A 19,070-nucleotide genomic window follows, 5' to 3' on the forward strand; every position below is an offset into this window, starting at 1 on the left:
CCTGGCACCTTCAGCCGGGCACCCGCACCCTGCAGCCTTGGTAGCAGCAGCACAAATGAGGCTGCACCCCAAACAAGCTGCTCCCTGCGGTCGGGCGTTCAAATCGACCTTGCAGCCTGCAGGCTGGCATCCAGAGCCAGCCGGGCACTCGGCAGCCTGGCCCTGCCCAGCGGGTCCCACCCAGCAACCTCCCCTCCCACCGGGGTGGTACCCAGGCATGGCAGGGCAGGCAGAGCCGCCCAGCGCTGATCCCCGCACGGCTCTGCCACGCACGGAGCTCCAGGCTTTTGTTGTGGGGTGCTCCCAGCACAAGGAAAAGCTTCTCCCCGACCTGGAGCAGAAATTTTGCTCCAGGTTTTTCCAGCAGGCCTCAGCCAGGTTCATGCCTGGAGGGGGATGCTTTGCTTTGTGTGAGCCTTGCTCAAGACATCATCTCCTGCCCACCAGCAGCTGCTGCGGCACAGCAGGTGCCCCACACGCCCTCACCGGCCCTGGAAATAACCCTTAATGAGCAGGAGGGGAAATGACCAGTCCCTCCCGAGGGTACACATGTGCCTCAAAGGCACAAAGAGCCTCGTGCCCCCAGAGGGCTCAGCTGGTTAAATATTCATGGCTGCCCCTTCCCCAGGACCCCTGAGAACAGCAGCAACTCCTCAGCCCCCAGAACAGTCAGATTGCTTGAGCAATCTCTTTAATGAAGATTAAAAATAATAGTCTAAAAAAACCAATCCCAGAGCGCGGTCCTTTATTTATTTCAAAAAGATAATCCTCCTTTATTTTGCATTTGGTTTTCAAAGCATTAAAAGCAGCCCTCACCGGAGTTTACTCTTAAACCAGTGGACATGCACTGGGGCTGCTCTGTGACACCTGCCACCAGCAGCCCCCTGAGCCCTGCCTGCAGTGTCCCTGCCAGGGGACAAAATGCCACAGGGCCCCAGTGATGAGGCACGGCTCTCCTGCTCCTGCTGCTGCTGCAGGTTTCCACTGAGTATCAGCCATGGGCTGTGGTGTCCCTTGGGAAAGGCACACACCACACTGTGGCTGCAGGTGCTGGCAAGGCACTGAGTGAGGGGGTCCTGCAGCTGCCCCCCGAGGCTCCCAAGCTCCTGCTCCACCTCCACAGCAGCACTGAGTGGTGCCAGCTGCTGCCACGGATCACGGTCAAGCTCGCTGTCTCCATTTGCTCCACTCAGGCAAGCCCTTGGGGATGAGCACCTTGTCCCCACGCCCTCCCACCACAGGGACACAGCCCCTCCTCAGAGGGTGCGTGCCATGGTGGAAGGGCTGCGGGGTCCCAAGGCTGCCCTAGGAGATGACTGCTCCCTGGATGAGCTGCAGCAGCTGCTCCTCACGCAGGACCCTGGGCATGGGCACGGGGGAGCCCAGTGCTTCCCGCAGCCGGGTGAAGCTCCTGGGCCTCACCAGGTGCAGGCACAGGGGCCCGATGCTGCCCTTGAAGCGGAAGGATTTGTAGATGGGGAAATCTTCCTGGAGACACTGGTCCAGCTGCAAGGAGAGGGCCTGTGCTGGTGCCACACTGCCACACCAGCTGTGTCCTTCAGCCCCAGAGCAGAGCCCGTGTCCTGCTCACCTTGTAGCGCTGCACCTCCGACAGGTCCCGCAGGCCCTGCAGCTCCAGGAACACCTCGTAGTGAGGGGCACGGGGCCCTGAGGAGTCACCTGGAGCAGAACCAGGAGAGGTTAAAGCTCAGGAGGGCTGCAGACCCCCATGCAGTGCCAGCTACACTTTTAGGGGGATTTGGACAGCTCAGAAGAACTCACCCAGCAGGCTGCTCTCCACACAGACGTAGTCAACCAGGCGAGCACCCGGCCACAGGCTCAGGGTGCGGCACAGGCTCTGGCAGAACTGCTCCTCAGGGATGCTCTCACCTCTCACACTCAGTGTCTGGCTCTCCCTGAGGTGCAGGGACACACGGTGGGTCACTGGCAGCCTCCTGTCAAACCCTGCCTGTAACCCAGCTCCCTGAGGTGAGGGACAGGCATTGGGGTGTCCTCACCTGCGCACAGGCTCCACCACAGGACACTGCTTGTGGAAGCCTGTCACCTTCAGCACCTCCCCAGTACGGCGCCTGCAGGGCAGGGGGGTGTCAGGGGCACATGGGTGCACGGGGCTGGGGCAGGCAGCCCCCCAGGGCTACACAGCAGGGAGGAGGCACCTGTACTCTCCTGGCTGGGCTGTCACAACCAGCCCGTACTCACGGCCCTCCCAGAGCTCATCCAGCAGCACCGTCCGTGGCTCCTTGCTGGCCGGGCAGGGCAGGAACTCGCAGAAAGCCCAGTCAGGGCACAGCACGAATCGGGGCACTGGCTCCGCTGGCCACAGGTTCACACCAAGCAGGGCTGGGCAGAGGCAGCAGGTGGCAATGTGAGCTCCCCAGACCCCCCTGCTCACCCACAGAAACCTCACCCCTCTGCAAGGGGCAGAATTTTGCTGGTGCCAGGACTGAGGTGTTTTCAGGCTGCAGGAAGGGAATGGGCAGGGCAGGGAGATCTGAGCTGCGATATGGCAGCAGCTCCCTGCGGGCACCCTGGGGACACAACCAGCATCCTGGGGACACTCACCTCCTGCTGCCTGGTAGAAGGGGCAGTAGAAGGGCAGCCCCCGGCAGTCGGCCCGGCGGAGGGAGTCGCAGTAGAGCCGCTCTGTGCCGCACATCGTCCTCACCACCACCACCTCCAGCCGCGGCCACAGCCGCAGCACGATGCCCTCAAAGCCGTGGGCACACTGATCACGGAGCTCGGCTGCCCGGGCCACAGCAGGGCTCAGCAGCGCCTGCAGCTCCTCCCGCAGCTCCTCGGGCAGCCCGGGCTGGGGGCTCAGCCTGCCCCGCTCCAGCTCCTGGGCCAGCCGCGGCCATTCCGAGCGCAGGGTCAGCAGCGCGTCGTGCAGCTCGGCTGCCAGCCCGGCCTCCAGCACATGCAGGGCACGCTGCCGCAGGGCGAAGAGCAGCTGCAGCCGCAGCGCTGCGGCCCGAGAGGGCAGCACGGCGGCCGCGGCCGGGGTGCAGTACAGGGTGGGCAGCGGCCACCCCGCCGGGGCGCGGGGACAGCCGGGGCTCCAGTGCAGCACGGCCGTGCCCCGGCGGGTCAGAGCCCGTGGGAAAGCGGCGCCGAGAGCATCCAGGTAGAGCAGGGAGCCCTGCGGGGGAGGGCGGGTCAGGAGGGCAGACCCTGCGGGATCCGCCCCAGCCGCCCGCCGCTCCCGTACCTGCAGCCGGGGGTCGGTGTCCCAGCAGCCGGGCAGCAAAGCCCAGAGATACGGTGGAGGAAGCGGAACTGCCGGCGCTTCGTCCTTACAGGGCTGCCCCAGGGGATGCTGCTCCTGGAACTCCTCCCAGCCTGCCGGGAGAGGCACAAACTGAGAAGGGGAACCACGGAACCGACCCCTTCCCGCGGCGCTTCCCGCAGCCCCGCGCTCACCGCCGGCCGCGCCGGTGCCGGTGCCCAGCAGGCGCCGCAGCCGCCGCTCCTGCCTCAGCCGCACGTCGCTGTCCAGAGCCTCCAGCCGCCGCCGGTACCGGGCCCCGACGCGGCGCACCGCGGAATGGATTAAACGGTGCCGTAATGCGGGGACAGCCATGGCCACAGCCACGACCACGGCCACGGCCACCAGCGCCACCAGCATCGCGGAACGCGGGCACCGCCCCGGGCACGGACCGGCCCCGGGCCCCCCTCACCCACGCCGGCTATTCCGCCTCCGGCAGAAATGACGGAGATTTATCGCGCCCGGCGCCGCCCCCCTCCCCGCTTCAGTTTTATTTTCATTTTCACCTTTACACAGCACACCCCGGGCCCCCCGCCCGGCGGGGAATTCAACCGCAACTGAACACCCAGTACCAGCGCCCTCTACCCCTCCAGCAAGAGCAAGCTCCTTCTTTGGAAAAACAGAACTATTGATCCGGTTTATTTTGCTTTTTGCCCAGCCCACCCCTGATCCTCAGGGCAGCCCCCCCGGATCCGCCCAGCTTGTGCCAACGGAGCCCGACGACCCTGCCCTCGGAGACAGGAATCCCAAACACTGGGCCCAGCCCCAGCATTCATCTGGTGCACCCAAGATGAGGAGCTCCCCAGAGGGACCCACCTCTGTCCCAAGACACACGTGGCACCCAGAGCTTTTGTGTTACAAAAATATTCCGTGCTTTATTTACTCTGTGATAGAAAAATAACATGGCCAGGACCCCAGAGTTTCCCGCCCAGGCGAGGGCAGAAGCAGCGGGCAGAGGGCTCCGCTCCCCCAAACCCCCTGCCCACCCCACTGCCCTCGCTGGGTGCCCTCGCACCCTGCCACCCTCACGCTGCACCGGCTCTGGAGGGGACACCGAGGCCGGGAGCCGGAGGAGCTCCTGCATCCTTGGGGGCAGAGGAGAGGATGAGGTGCAGGGACCCTGCCGCTGTGGAGCAGAGCACCAGCACGGGCCGGGGGAGCCCTGGCAGAACCCTTCCTCTGCCCTCTGCCCTCACGCAGCCCTGGGCACGGAGCCGCGGGGAGAACAAGAAGGCGACATGTACATTCTTAGTGACGACTGCGAAAGCGAACCTGAGGCCGGGCTGGGAGCCCCCAGCAGCCCCACGGGGGGGGTCAGGGGCTGCAGGGCCAGTGCTGGCAGAAGCGGAAAGCCGAAGCTGGGCCTCTTAAAAGGAACATACAGGAAAACCATGCGACAAATCCGCTGCCGTTTATACAAGGGCATAAACACCAAAGAGCTGGACGCCAGCCTGTGTTTTGGGGCAGCACAGAGCAAATCCTGGGGGCAGGGCCCACCCGCTGTCCCCTGGCACAGAGACACGAACACAGCACAGTCCCCGCAGCGCCGGGGCCAGGGGCAAGGGAGCAGGCGCCTGCCTGTCACGACTGGGCGTGGGGGATCCACTGACTGTCCACGGGGCGCCGCAGCAGCTCCTCCACGTGCCTCGCCACATCCATCGTGTCTTCCAGGTCAAAATCACCCTCGGGGTCCAGCACAGGGTCGGGGCTGTGGGAGGCAGGCGGTGAGGGGAGGAGCAGCTGCAGCAGTGCAGGGGTAGGGGTGTGGTACTCACTTCTGGGTGTACATGTTGTAATGAGGCTGGGAGCAGACGGCAGGCGAGGGGGCCTGGTCCATGTAGGTGGCCCCTCCAGGGGCAGAATCTCCTGATGCATTGACAAACCTGTGGGGAAGGGTCTCATGAGCACTGGGTGCCCTGTGGGTGAGGTCACCAAGATCTCTCAGAAGGATCAGCACCAATGTGGCCATTGGTGGTGGCTCTGAGCTCCTCAGTGCCCTGGGGTGCCACCCAACCCAGCCAATTCAATGCTGGGAACCCATGGCAACCACTGCCCAGGATCTCCCTTCGGGGTCAAACTTACTCTGGCACCACTTGCTTGATCTGTGGCTTCACATATCCATCCACAGCTTTAGCTAGAGAGAAGGAAGCAGCACTGAGGCCCCAAACTCCAGCACATGCCACGACCCCAGGCAGTGCTGGGGGCTCACACGTGGCCAGATGCAGAACCCCTGTGGGGCCGGGGGAGGCTGAGAGCACCAGCTCCATCCTGGCTGGATGCACAAAAGAGGGGACACATGAGGGGTGGAGGGACAGCGCTACCTGGCGTGGACTCACAGAGAACCGGCGTGTAGTACTTGGAGAACACCTCGTCCTTGGGCCGGTCGGGGAACACGTAGTTGAGGTAACTGAGATCCCCGAGGCGGTCAGCCAAGGAGCGGATGGAGAAGTCCCTGGTGGTGAAAGGCATCAGGTTCCAGAACATCCTCTCAGCTGCAAGAGAAGTGTGAGGATCATGGTGAATCCCGGAGTTTGCAGCAGCTCCTGGCTGTGCTCTGGACGTGGGCTGCGAGGTCACACCAAGCAGCAAGCAGCATGTCCCACACTGCATCCCTCCCCCAGAAACAGTTGAGGATAGAGCACAGGTCGCCAGAAAATGGGATAAGAAAGGAAACACAGCGAAGCCAAGGCAGGTCTGGCCTCATCCTGATACGTTCCCCAGCCATGGGGCTCTCTGGTGCTTCTCAGTTATGTGGCCCTCCAAAGGACACTCTTGTGAACAGCAACAGACTCCTGCATGGGGTCAGGCCACTCCTGACAACCCCTGCACTGGGGAGCACCACCGAGTAACTGGATTTTGTACAGCCCACATCATTCCCCAGGGCTGGGTTGGAGGGTTCAGCCTGGGCCCTCCTCCCTGCTGCTGCCAGCATTAGGGCCTGACACAGCCACGGCTGCAGTGAGCGAGGGCAGCACCACTCCCCATGGCACAGCCAAGGCATCCTGAGGGCTCTGGCGCTCGCCTCTTTCCTGAGGATAACTCCAGCCTGCCTGCTGTGGCAGTGCCAGTGCCCCAAGGGCATGAGGTGGCCTGGCTGGGATCCAGGGATGCCAGAGCCTGGCACACACTCACAGGAGTCGAACTTCCAGGCAATGGTGATGCCACCGATCTCCGAGTCGCTGAAGCGCAGGAGGAAGGTCCCGTCGGGCTTGTTGATGAGCAGGTCGTGCGCCTGCTGCTTGTTGACGAAGCCCAGGATGGCCCTAGGCAGAGTAGGGCGTCAGGGCTTGGGGCTCGGGCCAGGCTGCACAGGGCAGGGCGGCTCTTACCCGTCATTCCAGTGCGGCTTCAAATGCTTCTTCAGCACCTCCATGACCCCGTCAAACCACTGCCAGAAGGTGTAATTCCTCCCAGGCAGGTTTTCCTGTTGAAATCTCCAAATAATGAGCACTCCTGTCAGCAGCATCTGAGCCACTGTTACACAGCACAGACATTGGGCGCAGCAGCAGAGACTCAGGGTGAGGTACAACCCCATCCAGCCCCACAAACATGAGCACTGGGGGGCTCTGGGCAGAGCCCAGGCCACTTACCCGGTTGAACTGGGACCAGGACACTGTGGTGCTGCTATAGTCCTCCAAGTGGGAGCTGGTGCTGTTGAAGAGCTTTTGTGCCAGGAACACCAGGTTCTCCTTGGTCAGCCCACGGCTGCTCTGCACCTCTGCCTTGAACTTCATGTTGAGCGCCTCGCAGAGCTGTGGCCACTGCACCTTGTCGGGCACAGCGAAGGGCACGCGGCCCTGGGGGCAGAGAGCATGGTCAGCTCTGCCTGATGTCCCACCAGGAGGCTGAGCCCTACTCCCACACTGGGCAGATGGGGCCTGTCCTGCCCCCATGGCACTGGCACTCACGGGCTCAGCAAAGGCATTGTCCCAAAGCACGGTGGCCGTGGCATTGTTGTCCTGGCTCCCATGCACAATCACCACCACAGGCAGGGACAGCGTCTGCCGAGAGGAAGGAGACCGGAATGGGCTGTGGGGCACCAAGGGAGCATCACCCACGGGCACCCATGTGGCCCCAGCCCAGCCCCACTCCTGTGGGCACAGTGCCCATGGCCTGTCTAGGCCCTGCAGAAGGGACATGGTGGCTTTACCTTCACCTGGAAGACCAGCTCGTTCCCACCGACACTGAACTGCGACTCAAAGAGGATGGTGAATTTCTCCTCTGTCACTGACTCAGCCCCGCGGCGATCCGAGCGCTTGATCCGCTTCAGGGACTGCAGGGACACCAGGGGTGAGCATAGAGGAACAGATGGGGACACAGGGGGACACAAGGGAACAGGGGCACTCACCATGTTGCGGAAGTGGGCGCTGAGTGTCCCAGTGGCCTGGTGATACTCCATCACACAGCAGTTGTTGAGGATCTCCCCGCTGCTCTCACTGCCACAGGAATGCACTCAGAGTCAGGGCACACCAGGACTGGGAGCTGTGCAAATGCAGCCCTTCCCCCTGCTCCCCACTGCCTTGGCACCCCAGCCACACACCCCCAGCCCCTGGCATTACTTGCGGGTGCTCTCGTTCTTCAGCAGGGCCTTGGCTTGCTGCTCACTGATGATGGTGGCCTTCACTTGGGGGGGGTTCATGTGCACATTCAGCTTGCCACCCACCAGGAGCCTCACAGTGGCTGCAAACTTGGTCTGTGTCTTCAGCACTTGGGGGGGCTGCTTCTCGATGATGAAGGTGCTGGGGGGGGCGAGGGAATCAGGGGGGCTGGAAAGGGGGGCAGGGCCAACCTGGCCCCCCACCCAGCTGGGCCCAACTTGTACCTGGTGACCAGGGCAGAGATGATGTCAGTGATGGTTCCGTTCAGCTCTGACAGCATCTCCTCCACTGGGCCTGGGATTGGCAGCTGCTGGCACAGGTGCTCAGCTCGGCGGATCTGCTGCCGGTTCTGCCAGATGATCTCTGCCAGCTTCTCACACCTGGGGGGAGCAGGGCTCAGCACCCACTGGGCTCAGCACCCCATCCCATCCCACCCCACCAGGCACTCACCAGGTCTGCAGCACATCCAAAGTGCCTTCGGGTGGGCCCCCATTCCCTGCCAGCTGCTGCCGACGCTTCCACTGGATCAGCTCGTCATCCAGGATGGTTGTTTGCTGCTTGCGCAGCAGCTGCAGCGTCTTCTGGTGCTTCTCAGCCAGGTCCTGCGAGGTGGGAACAACATCAGGGCTGCAGGGACAGTGTCACAGGGCATCATGGGGACAGCATCACGGGGAACCAGGCGGCATCACTCACCACACGGAACTGCTGTAGTGTCTGGGCCTCACGGTGCAGCCAGGCCTCCAGCGACGCCTTCTTCTGCTGCAGCGTCGTCTCCCGTGACATGCGCTCCTGGGGGCCCAGCTGGGAGAGCTGGGAGAACTGGGCTAGGGGACAGGGCATGGTGTTAGGGCTGGCCCTGCCAGCACCCCAGGCCCATGCCCCTCGGCCCCCCCACTCACCTTGGAGTCGCATGTTCTCCTGGTACTGGATGATGAAGTATTCCTGTGTCTGCTGCAGCTTTTTGAGCTCATTCTCCGAGTCCTGAGTGATGAGCCGCAGCTCCTCGAAGGTCTGGTTGATCTGCAGGTGCTTCTGGGACATGGCGTCCACCAGGGAGCCAGATGGGGAAGGGCTCTGCACGGGGCACAGGGTGCGCTCAGCACAGTGTGGGAACCCTCCCTATTCCTGCCTCAGAGCTGCTCCCATCATCATGGAGAAGAGCCCCTGAGCATCCCCCCAGCCTCTCCCTCTCCTCACCCCTCCCAGGCCACACTCACATTGTTTGCCTCCCGCACCAGCCGCTGCTCGTGGTAGAGGATGTGCCGGATGCAGCGCACCAGCTCCATGGGGCACCGGTCATACGTGTTCTGTGGGGAGAGCACTGCCTGAGCCAGGCACAGGGCAGGGACCCCCCTGGCCCTGCACCCCTGCTCACAGCCCCCCACTCGCCTGCAGCTGCGTGGCGTAGTGCCCCAGCTTGATCTTCAGCAGGAAGCCGTCCTCACCCACTTGGTGGTCTGCCTTCTTCTGCAGCTCCTGGATCAGCCCCTCCAGAAGCTGGGTTGCTTTCACATTCTCCTGGGGGTTGTCAAGGTCGATGGAGTCCCTTTGTGTGGATCAGAGGGGTGTCAGGGCACCTGTACCCTAGGGGGCAGCCACAGCACCCCCAGGGAAGGGCACACCCTGACCTACCATGCCTGGCTCTCAATCCACTGTGACAGGTAATGCCGCACCTCGATGGGGAAGTGCTGCCCATAGAGCGCCTGCATCTGCCGCAGGGCTTCGCCCTGGAGCTGCTGGGCCTGGATCCACACCGCCATGGTTCAGCACCTGTGGGGAGACACGCTGTCAGGGCACCAGCAGGAGACAGGCAGGCACTGTGCTGCAAGAGGTCTGGCCCTGGCTGTCCCCACACCCTCTGCAGGAGTGCCCGAGTCCCTGTGGTGCCAGCCCTGTCTCCAGCTGCTGAAAGAAAGGGCGTGCGGGGGCAGTGGACCCCGGCTCTGAGTCACCCCCTCTTTTCTAGGAACAGCCCTGGGGGTGCCCAGGGCCAGGGACGTGCCTCTGCATGGCCTCTCCACATGGTTCTCATTTCCCCTCAGTGCACCACGGGATCGCAGCCATCGCTGGCCACGCGAATGAGGAAACAGGCCAGGGGGAGGGAGGGCTGCCCAGAAATCCAGGGTGACGCAGAGCAGAGGCCCCCCCCTGCATCCACCCCGCTCCTGCCCACACCCTGGCAGCGCCAGCAGGCAGGAGCAGCCCCAGCCCCATGAGCCCACGTGGCACCACAGTCCCTGACGAGTCCCTTGTGTGCCCCAAGTCCTGGTGGAGACACACAGACCTTCCCAAAGCAGTTTTGGGGCAGCTCTGGCTCCATGCAGGGATTGCAACCACTACACAGCCTTGGTTCCCCCAGGGGCAGGCAGGGATAAGATGGTGGTGACAGCACCTCTGCTAAAATCCAGTGTGTCCCCTGGGTCACCTGTGGCTAGAGGGGGCTGGAGAAAAAGCCTGCAGCTGATGGTGTGAGGATGATGTGACAGCGAGTGACACAGGAGGGTCGAGGGGGCTCAAGGCCCCCCCTGAGTGAGGAGGCAGCAGTACAGTAAACAGCATTTAGATACACTCACACTCTATCCACCTGGGATTTGGCACCACACAGAGGGGCCAGGCAGGGGCACAAGGCCTTGGATGTGTCCCAAGGCCGGGTGACCAGGCCAGAACCTGATCACTGCACTGGCTGGTGACAAGCAGAGGGGCTGAGCCAGTGGGGGCTGTGCTTCCCCCTCTCCCCGAAGCATTTTGTTCAGCCTCAGAAATACCCAGTGGGTCACAGGGCTCCAAAAGAGCTGGTGCTGTCACACAGTGAGGGGCACATGCTGGGGGACAGTGGCAGCAGGTCCGAGTGGAGCAGCCACAGCCAGAGCCCCCGAGCCACGCACACCCGCCCCTGAACAGGAAGAGGAACAATAACCCAGAGCTGGCTAAAAATGAATTTTTCCTCTATAAAAAGGGAGGAACATTTCCACATTCACAGAAATCACCAAGCTGGAAATGCTGCTGGCAAGGAGGGGCCTGGGGAGGCAGAAGAACGCCAGCAAGGAGGAAAGGGAAGGTGGGATGGCTGACAGCAGGACATGCTGCTGTTGGAAATTGTGGACGTTTGATAAGGGGCAGAGCCAAGAACAGCCACGCCAGTGCCGCTGCACCACAAAGTGACCGAAGTCCCCAGCACTGTGGGGACATCTGCACGGACACAGAGCAAACAGACACTGCCCTGCCTGTTGATAAAATGGTGATCTCTTCCCATCTCACAGTGACAAAACACTTCCTACTCCACTCTAGCATGTTGTTAAGCAACGAGTCTCTGGCTGCTCTGTGGTGAGCTGGCAGGCACTGCATTTGGCCAGTGCCAGCCTGGCAGCAGGAGCACCAGCACCATATCTGCTTCTACAAGGGGCTGTGCAGTGGCTGACAGTGGCAGAGCTCACCTGGTGTGTGCCCCAAAACACCATTTGCACCAGGCTTGAGCACAACCTCCACAGACACTGTCAGTGCAGCAGGACATGCAATTTCTCCTGGGGGAAATTTGCCTCATTTTTGTCTCACCTGGGGGACAAACCAAACCTCCCCATGGGCTGCAGGGTACCTTGACCACCCCAGTACAAGCAACCAGTGCCACCTGCCACGGGCAGACTTTTGGCCCTGAGACTCAGCATGGCTGTGGCAGCAACTCTGTTTCAGCACAAGCTGCAGCACCATGGTGCCACCGTGATCCCTTGCCAGGCAGCCCTGCCTCCTCCATCACCTTCCAGCATCACACTCCTCGGTGACACCACCAGCTGCCCGAGGGATGGGAGCCCAGGGACAGATCCAGCCCCACGTCCAGGGACATTCACCCACCCCAGAGCCACCTCCAGCCCCAAGCACTGCCATGGGTGAGCCACGCACGGCAGCCACCGGCCCCATGCGCACTCCAGCAACTGCAAGAGGCAGATAATTGTAGTGGTTTAGGCTACTTTGCATTTACTCGCTGGCAGCGAGCTGGAACCCACCCGCCACTGCAGCTCGGTTAACCAGCAGCACTCAACAAGCCACAGCGACGTGCTCACCAGACTGATTGCCTGTGAAGGGGCACAGGCAGCAGCTTCCCTGGTAGGACCACTGCTGAGGAGAGACCCCAGAGCTGTGGGGAGGGACCCCAGCAACACAGGGACCGAGCAGAGAGAGGGGAACCAGCAGACACCATTTCTGCCTCTTACAGCCTCACTGCCCACTGCTGATGGGGAAGCACTGCGAAACCCAATGCAAAACAGGAGAAACCCACCCAAAAAGGGCACTCAGAAGGCCAGAGGCAGTAGTGAGGAGAGGGGAAGATGGGAAAGGTGGCAGCTCTGCTGGGGCTGAGGGCAACCAAGGGACTGACATGACCACACTGGGAAAGGGTCACAGGCACAGTGGCAGTAGGCACCAGCAAGTCCCAAGCTGCAGGAGAGCCAGAGCACATCCGTGGGCACACAAAAGGAGGGAAATGCCTCACAGGATGAGGACGGCAGCAGCAGCTTCCCATGTGCACGGCAAAACCCAAACACAAGCAGCAGCTAGCCCGGAGCACGCTCTGCACGGGATGCTCACTGCAATCTGCCGCGGGACGCTCCTGCACAGAGCCAGCCCAAAGACCTCCTCATGAGCAGGACATCCCTGCCCCGGCGCTGGCACAGCCCCCGACAGCAGCCCCTTGCCCAGAGCCATGCCTGAAGGGCCAGGCAGGGGTGAAAGGCTAAGGCAAAGGCCTGGGGGGGACCCCTGTGCTCTGGCTGTACCCCCCACCGCCCCACTCCCTCGACCCACGCAGTCCCTCGGCTCCCGCACTGCCCTTGGCCCGGCGCTCCGGCAGCCCGGGGGTCTCCGGAGCGGTGTCTTCGCGGGGCTGGGCTCCGACGGCAGCGGCCCTGCCCCGCTGCGCCTCCCGCCGCAGTAAACACGGACACGTGGTTTCTCGGCACCTCCGGGAACCCGCGATCGCTTCCAGGTCAGAGCCGGCCCCGCTTGTGGCCGCAGGGCCGGACCCTGCGCCCTGCGCCGGTGCGGCCGAGGGGCTCCGGTGCTGCCGCAGCCAGCGCTGCCGCTGCCCCCGGCGGGAAGCTGTCCCGCAGCCCTCCGAGCTGGGCGGCTCCAAGCAAGATTCCTCCAGGACAAGATCCGGCCCCCAGACGGGCCCCGGGCGCGGTGGAGATGACAGTCGGGAGCGGCCGCCAGGCAGAGCAGAGCGGAGGGCTCCGGTTACCCACACACACACATAGAGCCACCCCTCCGCCCTCAGCGGCCCCCCGGCCGCTCCAGCTCCCCCAGGGCCGCGCTGGAGCCGGTGGGGAGTGCCCGGTGCTACAGCCGCACTCACCGCCCCCACACCCCGCTGGAGTCCGGTGTGGAGAGCCCGCTCTGCAGCCTCACTCACCGCGCTCAGGCCCCGCTGGAGCCGGTGTGGAGAGCCCGGTGCTGCAGCCGCCCTCAGGCCCCGCTGTGCCCCCGCTCCGCCCTGGCGTCCGGCCCCAGGACAGCCGGGCTCCGGCTCGGGGCGGGCACAGCCGGGCTCCCGGGCGGCCGTTTCGCTGGCTGCGCACTACAGGAAGGAGCAGAGAGCAGCTATTTCCTTCCAAAATGTCAGGTGCCTCCGCGGGACAGCCTGCCCCCGAGTGCTGGCAGCCACCCGGCACACTGTGCCCCTCACAGCGCCCCGGGGCCGGAGCAGGCACAGCCGCTGTCCTGGGCAGGCACTGAGCCCCTGTGGCTGGCTGAGAGCCAGGGATGGGACCCCAGGAGTTTGGCATGGGGGGAGATGGGACCCCCTGACCTGCACTCCCCGGCTTTGCTCACATCCCCCAGCCCACGGCCCTGGAGCTGAGCCTGCAGCGGGAGTGATGGTGAGCAGCCCCCAGCCCTGCTCAGAGCTGTGGTATCAGCACATTGCGGAGCGAGAACAGGGGGCCAAGGGCTGCTCGCATGCTTTCCACCAGCCTGTGGTTTCCAGCTCTGGCTGGGAGGAGGCAGTGCCCACCGGCATGGGAGCCAGCTCCTTCTAGAAGCTCCGTGCTTTGATGGGGTTTGTTTGTCTCACACAGAAAGTGGCAGCAACTGATGGCTTCACCCCGGTGAGGAGGCAGCCGAACCATTCAGCCCACACTGGAAACATCTGTACTATGACACTCATGAAAGAGGCACGGCTGGCTCTGGTAATCCAACGTGCCCCCTAAGAGCAGAGGTGACATGCCCCACAGCAGCAGAGCAGGTAGGCAGAGGTGGAACTAGCAGCACCAGGACTGTCCAGGTGCCCCAGCAACTCTGAGAGCCGAAAGCAGAGAATTCACACCGTGAATTCATCACCTGATGCTGCCCAGAGGGGACACCAGCCCCACACAGGCAGAGATGCCCCAGCTGGGACTGGTGCCAGGGGCATCAGTGCTGGGGGCTGCCAACAGCTCATCTCACACCACAGGCCAGGCTCTCTGCCTGCCAGCACTTGCCACCCTTGGGAAAAGTTTCCTCCTCACTCAGATTTCTTCCAATCAGAGAGGCCCAGAAACCTGCGTCAAACCAAAACCACCAAAATACCCAGCAAAATCCCTTGAATCCAACGGCTGGAACCTCAAGAAAACCTCAGTGCACCAAGAGCCACCCTGCGGCAGCCACAGCCAGGTACAGGCACTGCTTGGGCACCAGTGGGATTCCCTCAGACACTGAGCCTGCAGCAGGACCAGCACTGGTGGGCAGGACACAGGGTGCAGCCACATCAGCAGAGCCCAGTGCCCAACCAGCCCCATGGGCACGAGTCCAGTGTGGCCTCTGCAGGACATCCAGTGGGGAGCCCAGTCCCTGCCAGCACTGGTGCTGCCCCCACCATAAACCCCCAGACAGGATTAGAGAGGCTGGGCAGAGCTTTAATTACTCCTGGCTCCCTGGGGCCAAGCAGCTGAGTTAACCAGCTTTGGGGCTGGCACAGCAGGGAGTTGCCAGCTCAGAGTTCTGGAGCTTCCCCTGCCTTGGTGGGGGAATCCCAGGGCGGGCACAAAGCCACTGACCACCTGCAGCATCCCAGGCTCTGGCCTTGCCCAGGCAGGGATGTGCAGCTGCCCCGTGCCAGGATGCTCAAGGAAGGGATTTTCCCTCCATGCTAATAATGCCCAACCCCAAATCCCTGTAATGCCACGCTGAGGACACAGCCCTGGGGTCCCACGGGTTCTGTGGCAGCCTCCTGCACCGAGGCCAAATCCATCCCAGCCCCTGGCTCGGTGCTAATCCCTGCTCAGACCTGTGCCAGCCCAGGAGGGATAGGCTGGGTGAAGGACTTGAGGATTAAGCTCATTTCAGCATCGAATTAGTCCCGATTGGGGTCTGGAGACACGATTTCATTTTCTCTGCCATGCTCCAGCGAGCGCACACAATGGCACTAATCCACCCACAGCCAGACTGGATTTGCTGGGCAGGACCCAGGTGGGCTGGGGGAGATGTGGGCAGCACAGGCACTGCTCTGACTGCATCCATCCCCTCGGGTTGATGCCATGCTCCAGTTCCCCTTGGGGCTGGGGACATGATGCTGGAGCCTCCTCACCCCTGGCATGGCTGTCCTGGGCTAGCCCAGCTGGCACAGCACAGGTTTTTGGATGTGTGGTGAGCAGGGAGAGCCAGAGGGACCAGAGCAGCTCCTGCATCCACCCACTGCATTCCCAGAGTTCATCCCCAGCAGCTCTACACACAGAGATGCTCTTGCACCAAGTCAGCGGAGCAGGATGGAGAGGAGTAAAGCCTTGCCTTTGGAAGAGGGGATACACAGACATCCAGGGATGCTGGCAGGAGGGGGGACTAGTCAGACAGAGAATAAAACAACCAACACCGGTGGTTTGTGAAACAAAGTCCTCAGTCAAATCGAGAGAGGGGTGAAGCTCAACATGGATTCATACACACACAAATATGTCCACGTGGGTTTTGGCTTTCCTGGCCCTGGGATGGGCTTTCCAGCCCCTGAAGCAGCAGCACAGCCCCTGCCCCTGAGCTGCACCATAAGCCTCACACAGCATCTCCACAAGCAGGGCCAGAGAAGCTGCACCCCTGGGCCCACAGCCCAACAGCACCAGGGTCGGGTATTCACACCAGAGAGGACAAAGATCATTTTACAGCATTTCCAGCTGGTGCAGGAGCTCAGAACTGCCAGCAAGAGCAGCTCTTCCTCTGCTAAAGGGTTTGCAGAGCCTTTGAGTGATAGAGGCAGACAGAATGAGCACCCAGCACATGGTGGATAGGACTGGGTCACTGCTCTGCTCTCTAAGGCAGTGCTCTCCAGCACCAGCCTTTTCCCCAGTTCCCTCCCCGGCAGAGCTGTGCTATAAACCAGCTCATAACACAAAGTTACACTGAAAGTGGAGATTGCAAAACTCACCAGTGACTGTTTGAACCGGGAATGGGCCGTGACTGTGCTGTGGTTCAGCTATGCTGCTGTGGCTGTCCCAGCTCGGCCGCACATCATTCCTGATACCGCGGGAAGCAGGACCCAGCACTCAGGGAAGCGCTGAGTGCCTGCGAGCAGCCCGTGCTCCTGGCCCCTCTGGTGCAGCCAGATGGGTGGATTCTGCTTTATCAGCAAGTCAGCTCAGCCCTATCGGCCAGGAAGCCGTGTTCACAGAGTGCCTCCCCCTCGACGTTTCCCAACGCGGCGGGAGCAGCGGCGTGCAGCAGCCTACCTTTTATCAGCCAGCAGATGTTGCTAGAACTGTTGCTGCATGTGAAATTCAGGCATGCCCAGCACCACTTGGATCCCTGCACCAGCCATGCGGTGCCAGGGTAAACACCCCCGCCCCCTTCCTCCCGGGATCAAAACACTTGGGGGTTGCAAAATAGACACCCCATGAAAGGAAAGGCATGCCACAGAAACATTACAGCTGTCGAGGCTACTTGTGCCGGAGCGTGCCGGAGCCCCGGAGCCAGCACAGCCTCCCAGGCTGGAGCTGCCTGCATGGCTGCAGAGCTGAGTCCTGACAAGGTGGGGACTCTAATCCTGATCCTAACCCTAACCCTAGCCATGCCCTGGCTTCCCTGCAGTGGCTGCTTCCAGCTCAGCACTCACAGTGTTGGGGACACTGCAGCCGGGCAGGCAGAGGGATGATGCCACCAGCACAGGTACCCAGGGGATGCTGATGCCAGGGAGGTCCCATTCACCCTGCCTGCCATCCCACTGGCATCCCAGGGCTGCTGTGGAGCCTGTTGAGTGTGACCCACCTTACAGTCATTCTTGCAAACTACAAAGTAATTTCCCAGCCGACAGGGCTGCTGTATTCGGCCCAAAGCAGTCGCCACTCGCCGCCCACGATGTCGCAGACTGCAGGGAGCAGGGATTTTTTGCAAGCAGGGTATCTGAGTTTTGCTATCACTTGAGAGAGAGCTGGGAAACCCCATGGCAAAGCCTTCGCCGTCACTTTGGAGTCAGCACTTCCCCTGCAGCGAGAGGGGAAGGTCCCTCCAGAGGCTCTGTGTGCCCTGTGCTGAGCATCCCCAACTGCAGCGCCCTGAATGGTGAGAGCATCCCTGACCCTGCCCCAAAGCACTGGCCTTGGCACAAGGCAGGTGCAGCAGACCCAGTGAGGTGACTCTAGTGACAACTGTAGGGACCCAAGAGACCCAAGTGCCACAAAACACAGAGTGGGTGACAGCCACCTGTCACACCCTGCTCCCAGCACAGCCCTCCCAGCACACAGGCTGTTGGCACCTCTCAGCCCACACCAGAGCTCCTCCTCCTCCTCATGATGCACCCACAGCACAGCTGGGCACAACACAGCAGGGCACAACAGAACAGGGCACAGCATAGCCCTCTCCAGCCCCGCTCACGTTCATGAGCGTGAACAGTTCTAAAACCCAGAGAGTCTCCATCTTCACATCCTCAGAACCACATCAGGTCAGGCCACAATCCTGATGGCTTCACGAGCACAAAGACCTGGGCCAGGAGTCGGGACCTGGAGGGAGAGCTCCCACCATGGAGAGCTGGATCCTGGTGCCCATGGCAGTGGTGAGGCTCTGTGGAGCACCTCATTGTGCCTGCACTGGTGCCCCTCGCATGCCACATGGGGCTCACACTGCTCTGGGCACGGGCACGAGCACTGCAGGGACCCGCAGGCAGCCAGCAGAGAGCCAGCCCCCAGCCAGGAATGTCCTGCTCTAACCAAGGGCCCCGCACCCCAGGGACATCGTGTGCCATGCCCCTGCCAGGGCAAACCACGCGGAGCTACCCTGAGCCCAGCGCTGTCTCCCCAGGCACTGTCACCAAACCGCTGCCGGTGACCGGCCCGGTGCCACAGGGTGCCCAGCACGGAGAACTGACCGAGCCAACAGCCCCGGCCCATCGGTCCGAGCCGAGCACGGGAGCCCCGGAGCCGCTGGGCAGGAGCTGCCCGGGGCCGGCCTGGCACGGGCCGGGGCTGGCCGGGCACGGAGCCCTGACAGCTCCGTAACCCGCCGGACAGGTGGCCGCGGCTCCCGCGGGCTGCCCGGCCCCGGCCGCGCCCGAGCTGGGTGAAAGGCCACCGGGCGCTGCGGTCCCCGCGGTGCCGCCGGGGAACGATCCCACCCGCCCCGCGTGTGCCACCGACAGCAGCGGGGCTCGCACTCCCGCCGTCCCGGTTCGGAGCGCTGCCTGCGGCGGGACCCCCCCGGCACCGCACGGGACGCCTCGCGCTGCCCCGGATCCTCCCCTCGGCCCGGGACCGGCACTCGGAGCCGCCCTCCGGGGCCGCCGCTCCGGCGGGGCCCGCGTGCGAGAAGCGGCCCGGCTCCGGCGGGCCAGGAGCGCCCCCGCCCCGGGATGCGCCGCGGCAGCAGGACGGGCCCGGGACGTGCCCGCCGCCCCCTCGGAGCGGCCCCACTGTCGCCTCCGCCCGCCCAGGGGCCCGCGGGCCCAGCCGGGCTCCCGCCGAGCTCCGCGCCCGGCCCCGCTGCGCCCGCCCGGGGTTACGAAACACCCACAGCGCGGACCGGACCGGACCGGACCGGACCGGAACGCCCCGGCCCCGCCGCACCCCGCCCGGCCCTGCTGCGGAAGGCGGACGGGGTCCGGGTCCGGGCCCGCTCGGCTCGGTCCGGTTCGGTCCCGGCGGCGCTGACGGCTCCGCGCTCCCGCCCTTGCCCACCTGCGGCCGCGGCGGCGGCTGCGGCTCCGCTGCTCCCGCGGCTCCCGGCGGCTCCCGGCGCTCGGCTCCGCC

General features: G+C 63.3%; 2 protein-coding genes across 3 annotated transcripts; both read right to left on the minus strand.

The window, feature by feature from the left end:
• Positions 1–772: 772 nt before the first annotated feature.
• On the minus strand, positions 773–3,686 carry GHDC (GH3 domain containing). Its single transcript, XM_054281583.1, has 8 exons — positions 3,442–3,686; positions 3,230–3,360; positions 2,584–3,160; positions 2,178–2,361; positions 2,019–2,090; positions 1,783–1,916; positions 1,592–1,680; positions 773–1,506 (listed from the first exon to the last, which is right to left on the minus strand). The coding sequence occupies exons 1-8, from the start codon at positions 3,644–3,646 to the stop codon at positions 1,306–1,308; spliced, it is 1,593 nt and encodes a 530-aa protein (XP_054137558.1). The 5' UTR covers positions 3,647–3,686; the 3' UTR covers positions 773–1,305.
• A 1,168-nt stretch (positions 3,687–4,854) lies between these two features.
• On the minus strand, positions 4,855–19,070 carry LOC128940242 (signal transducer and activator of transcription 5B). 2 transcript variants are annotated; one of them, XM_054281581.1, is made up of 19 exons: positions 18,999–19,070; positions 9,517–9,654; positions 9,274–9,430; positions 9,102–9,191; positions 8,784–8,958; positions 8,578–8,708; positions 8,335–8,486; positions 8,109–8,264; positions 7,846–8,025; positions 7,635–7,722; positions 7,437–7,559; positions 7,195–7,287; positions 6,877–7,083; positions 6,616–6,710; positions 6,419–6,549; positions 5,623–5,778; positions 5,369–5,420; positions 5,062–5,169; positions 4,855–4,994 (listed from the first exon to the last, which is right to left on the minus strand). In XM_054281581.1, the coding sequence occupies exons 2-19, from the start codon at positions 9,642–9,644 to the stop codon at positions 4,868–4,870; spliced, it is 2,349 nt and encodes a 782-aa protein (XP_054137556.1). In that variant the 5' UTR covers positions 9,645–9,654; positions 18,999–19,070; the 3' UTR covers positions 4,855–4,867. The 2 variants fall into 2 exon arrangements, with proteins under 2 accessions (XP_054137556.1, XP_054137555.1); XM_054281580.1 differs by having other exon boundaries at positions 5,608–5,778.

Source organism: Melozone crissalis, unplaced genomic scaffold (genome assembly GCF_028551555.1).
Source record: "Melozone crissalis strain CALT ecotype California unplaced genomic scaffold, PUWL_Pcris_2 ptg000032l_1, whole genome shotgun sequence".
Classification (NCBI taxonomy): domain Eukaryota; kingdom Metazoa; phylum Chordata; class Aves; order Passeriformes; family Passerellidae; genus Melozone; species Melozone crissalis.

Excerpts from the sequence above, each read along its gene's own strand:
- GHDC (XM_054281583.1), bottom strand. The coding sequence starts at position 3,646 with ATGCTGGTGGCGCTGGTGGCCGTGGCCGTGGTCGTGGCTGTGGCCATG. Across the intron at positions 3,361-3,441 it reads CGGCACCGGCGCGGCCGGCG|GCTGGGAGGAGTTCCAGGAG; the intron begins GTGAGCGCGGGG and ends CTCTCCCGGCAG. Across the intron at positions 2,091-2,177 it reads GCCCAGCCAGGAGAGTACAG|GCGCCGTACTGGGGAGGTGC; the intron begins GTGCCTCCTCCC and ends CCTGCCCTGCAG.
- LOC128940242 (XM_054281580.1), bottom strand. The coding sequence starts at position 9,644 with ATGGCGGTGTGGATCCAGGCCCAGCAGCTCCAGGGCGAAGCCCTGCGG. Across the intron at positions 7,084-7,194 it reads ACAATGCCTTTGCTGAGCCC|GGCCGCGTGCCCTTCGCTGT; the intron begins GTGAGTGCCAGT and ends CTCTGCCCCCAG. Across the intron at positions 5,170-5,368 it reads ATCAAGCAAGTGGTGCCAGA|GTTTGTCAATGCATCAGGAG; the intron begins GTAAGTTTGACC and ends CCTTCCCCACAG.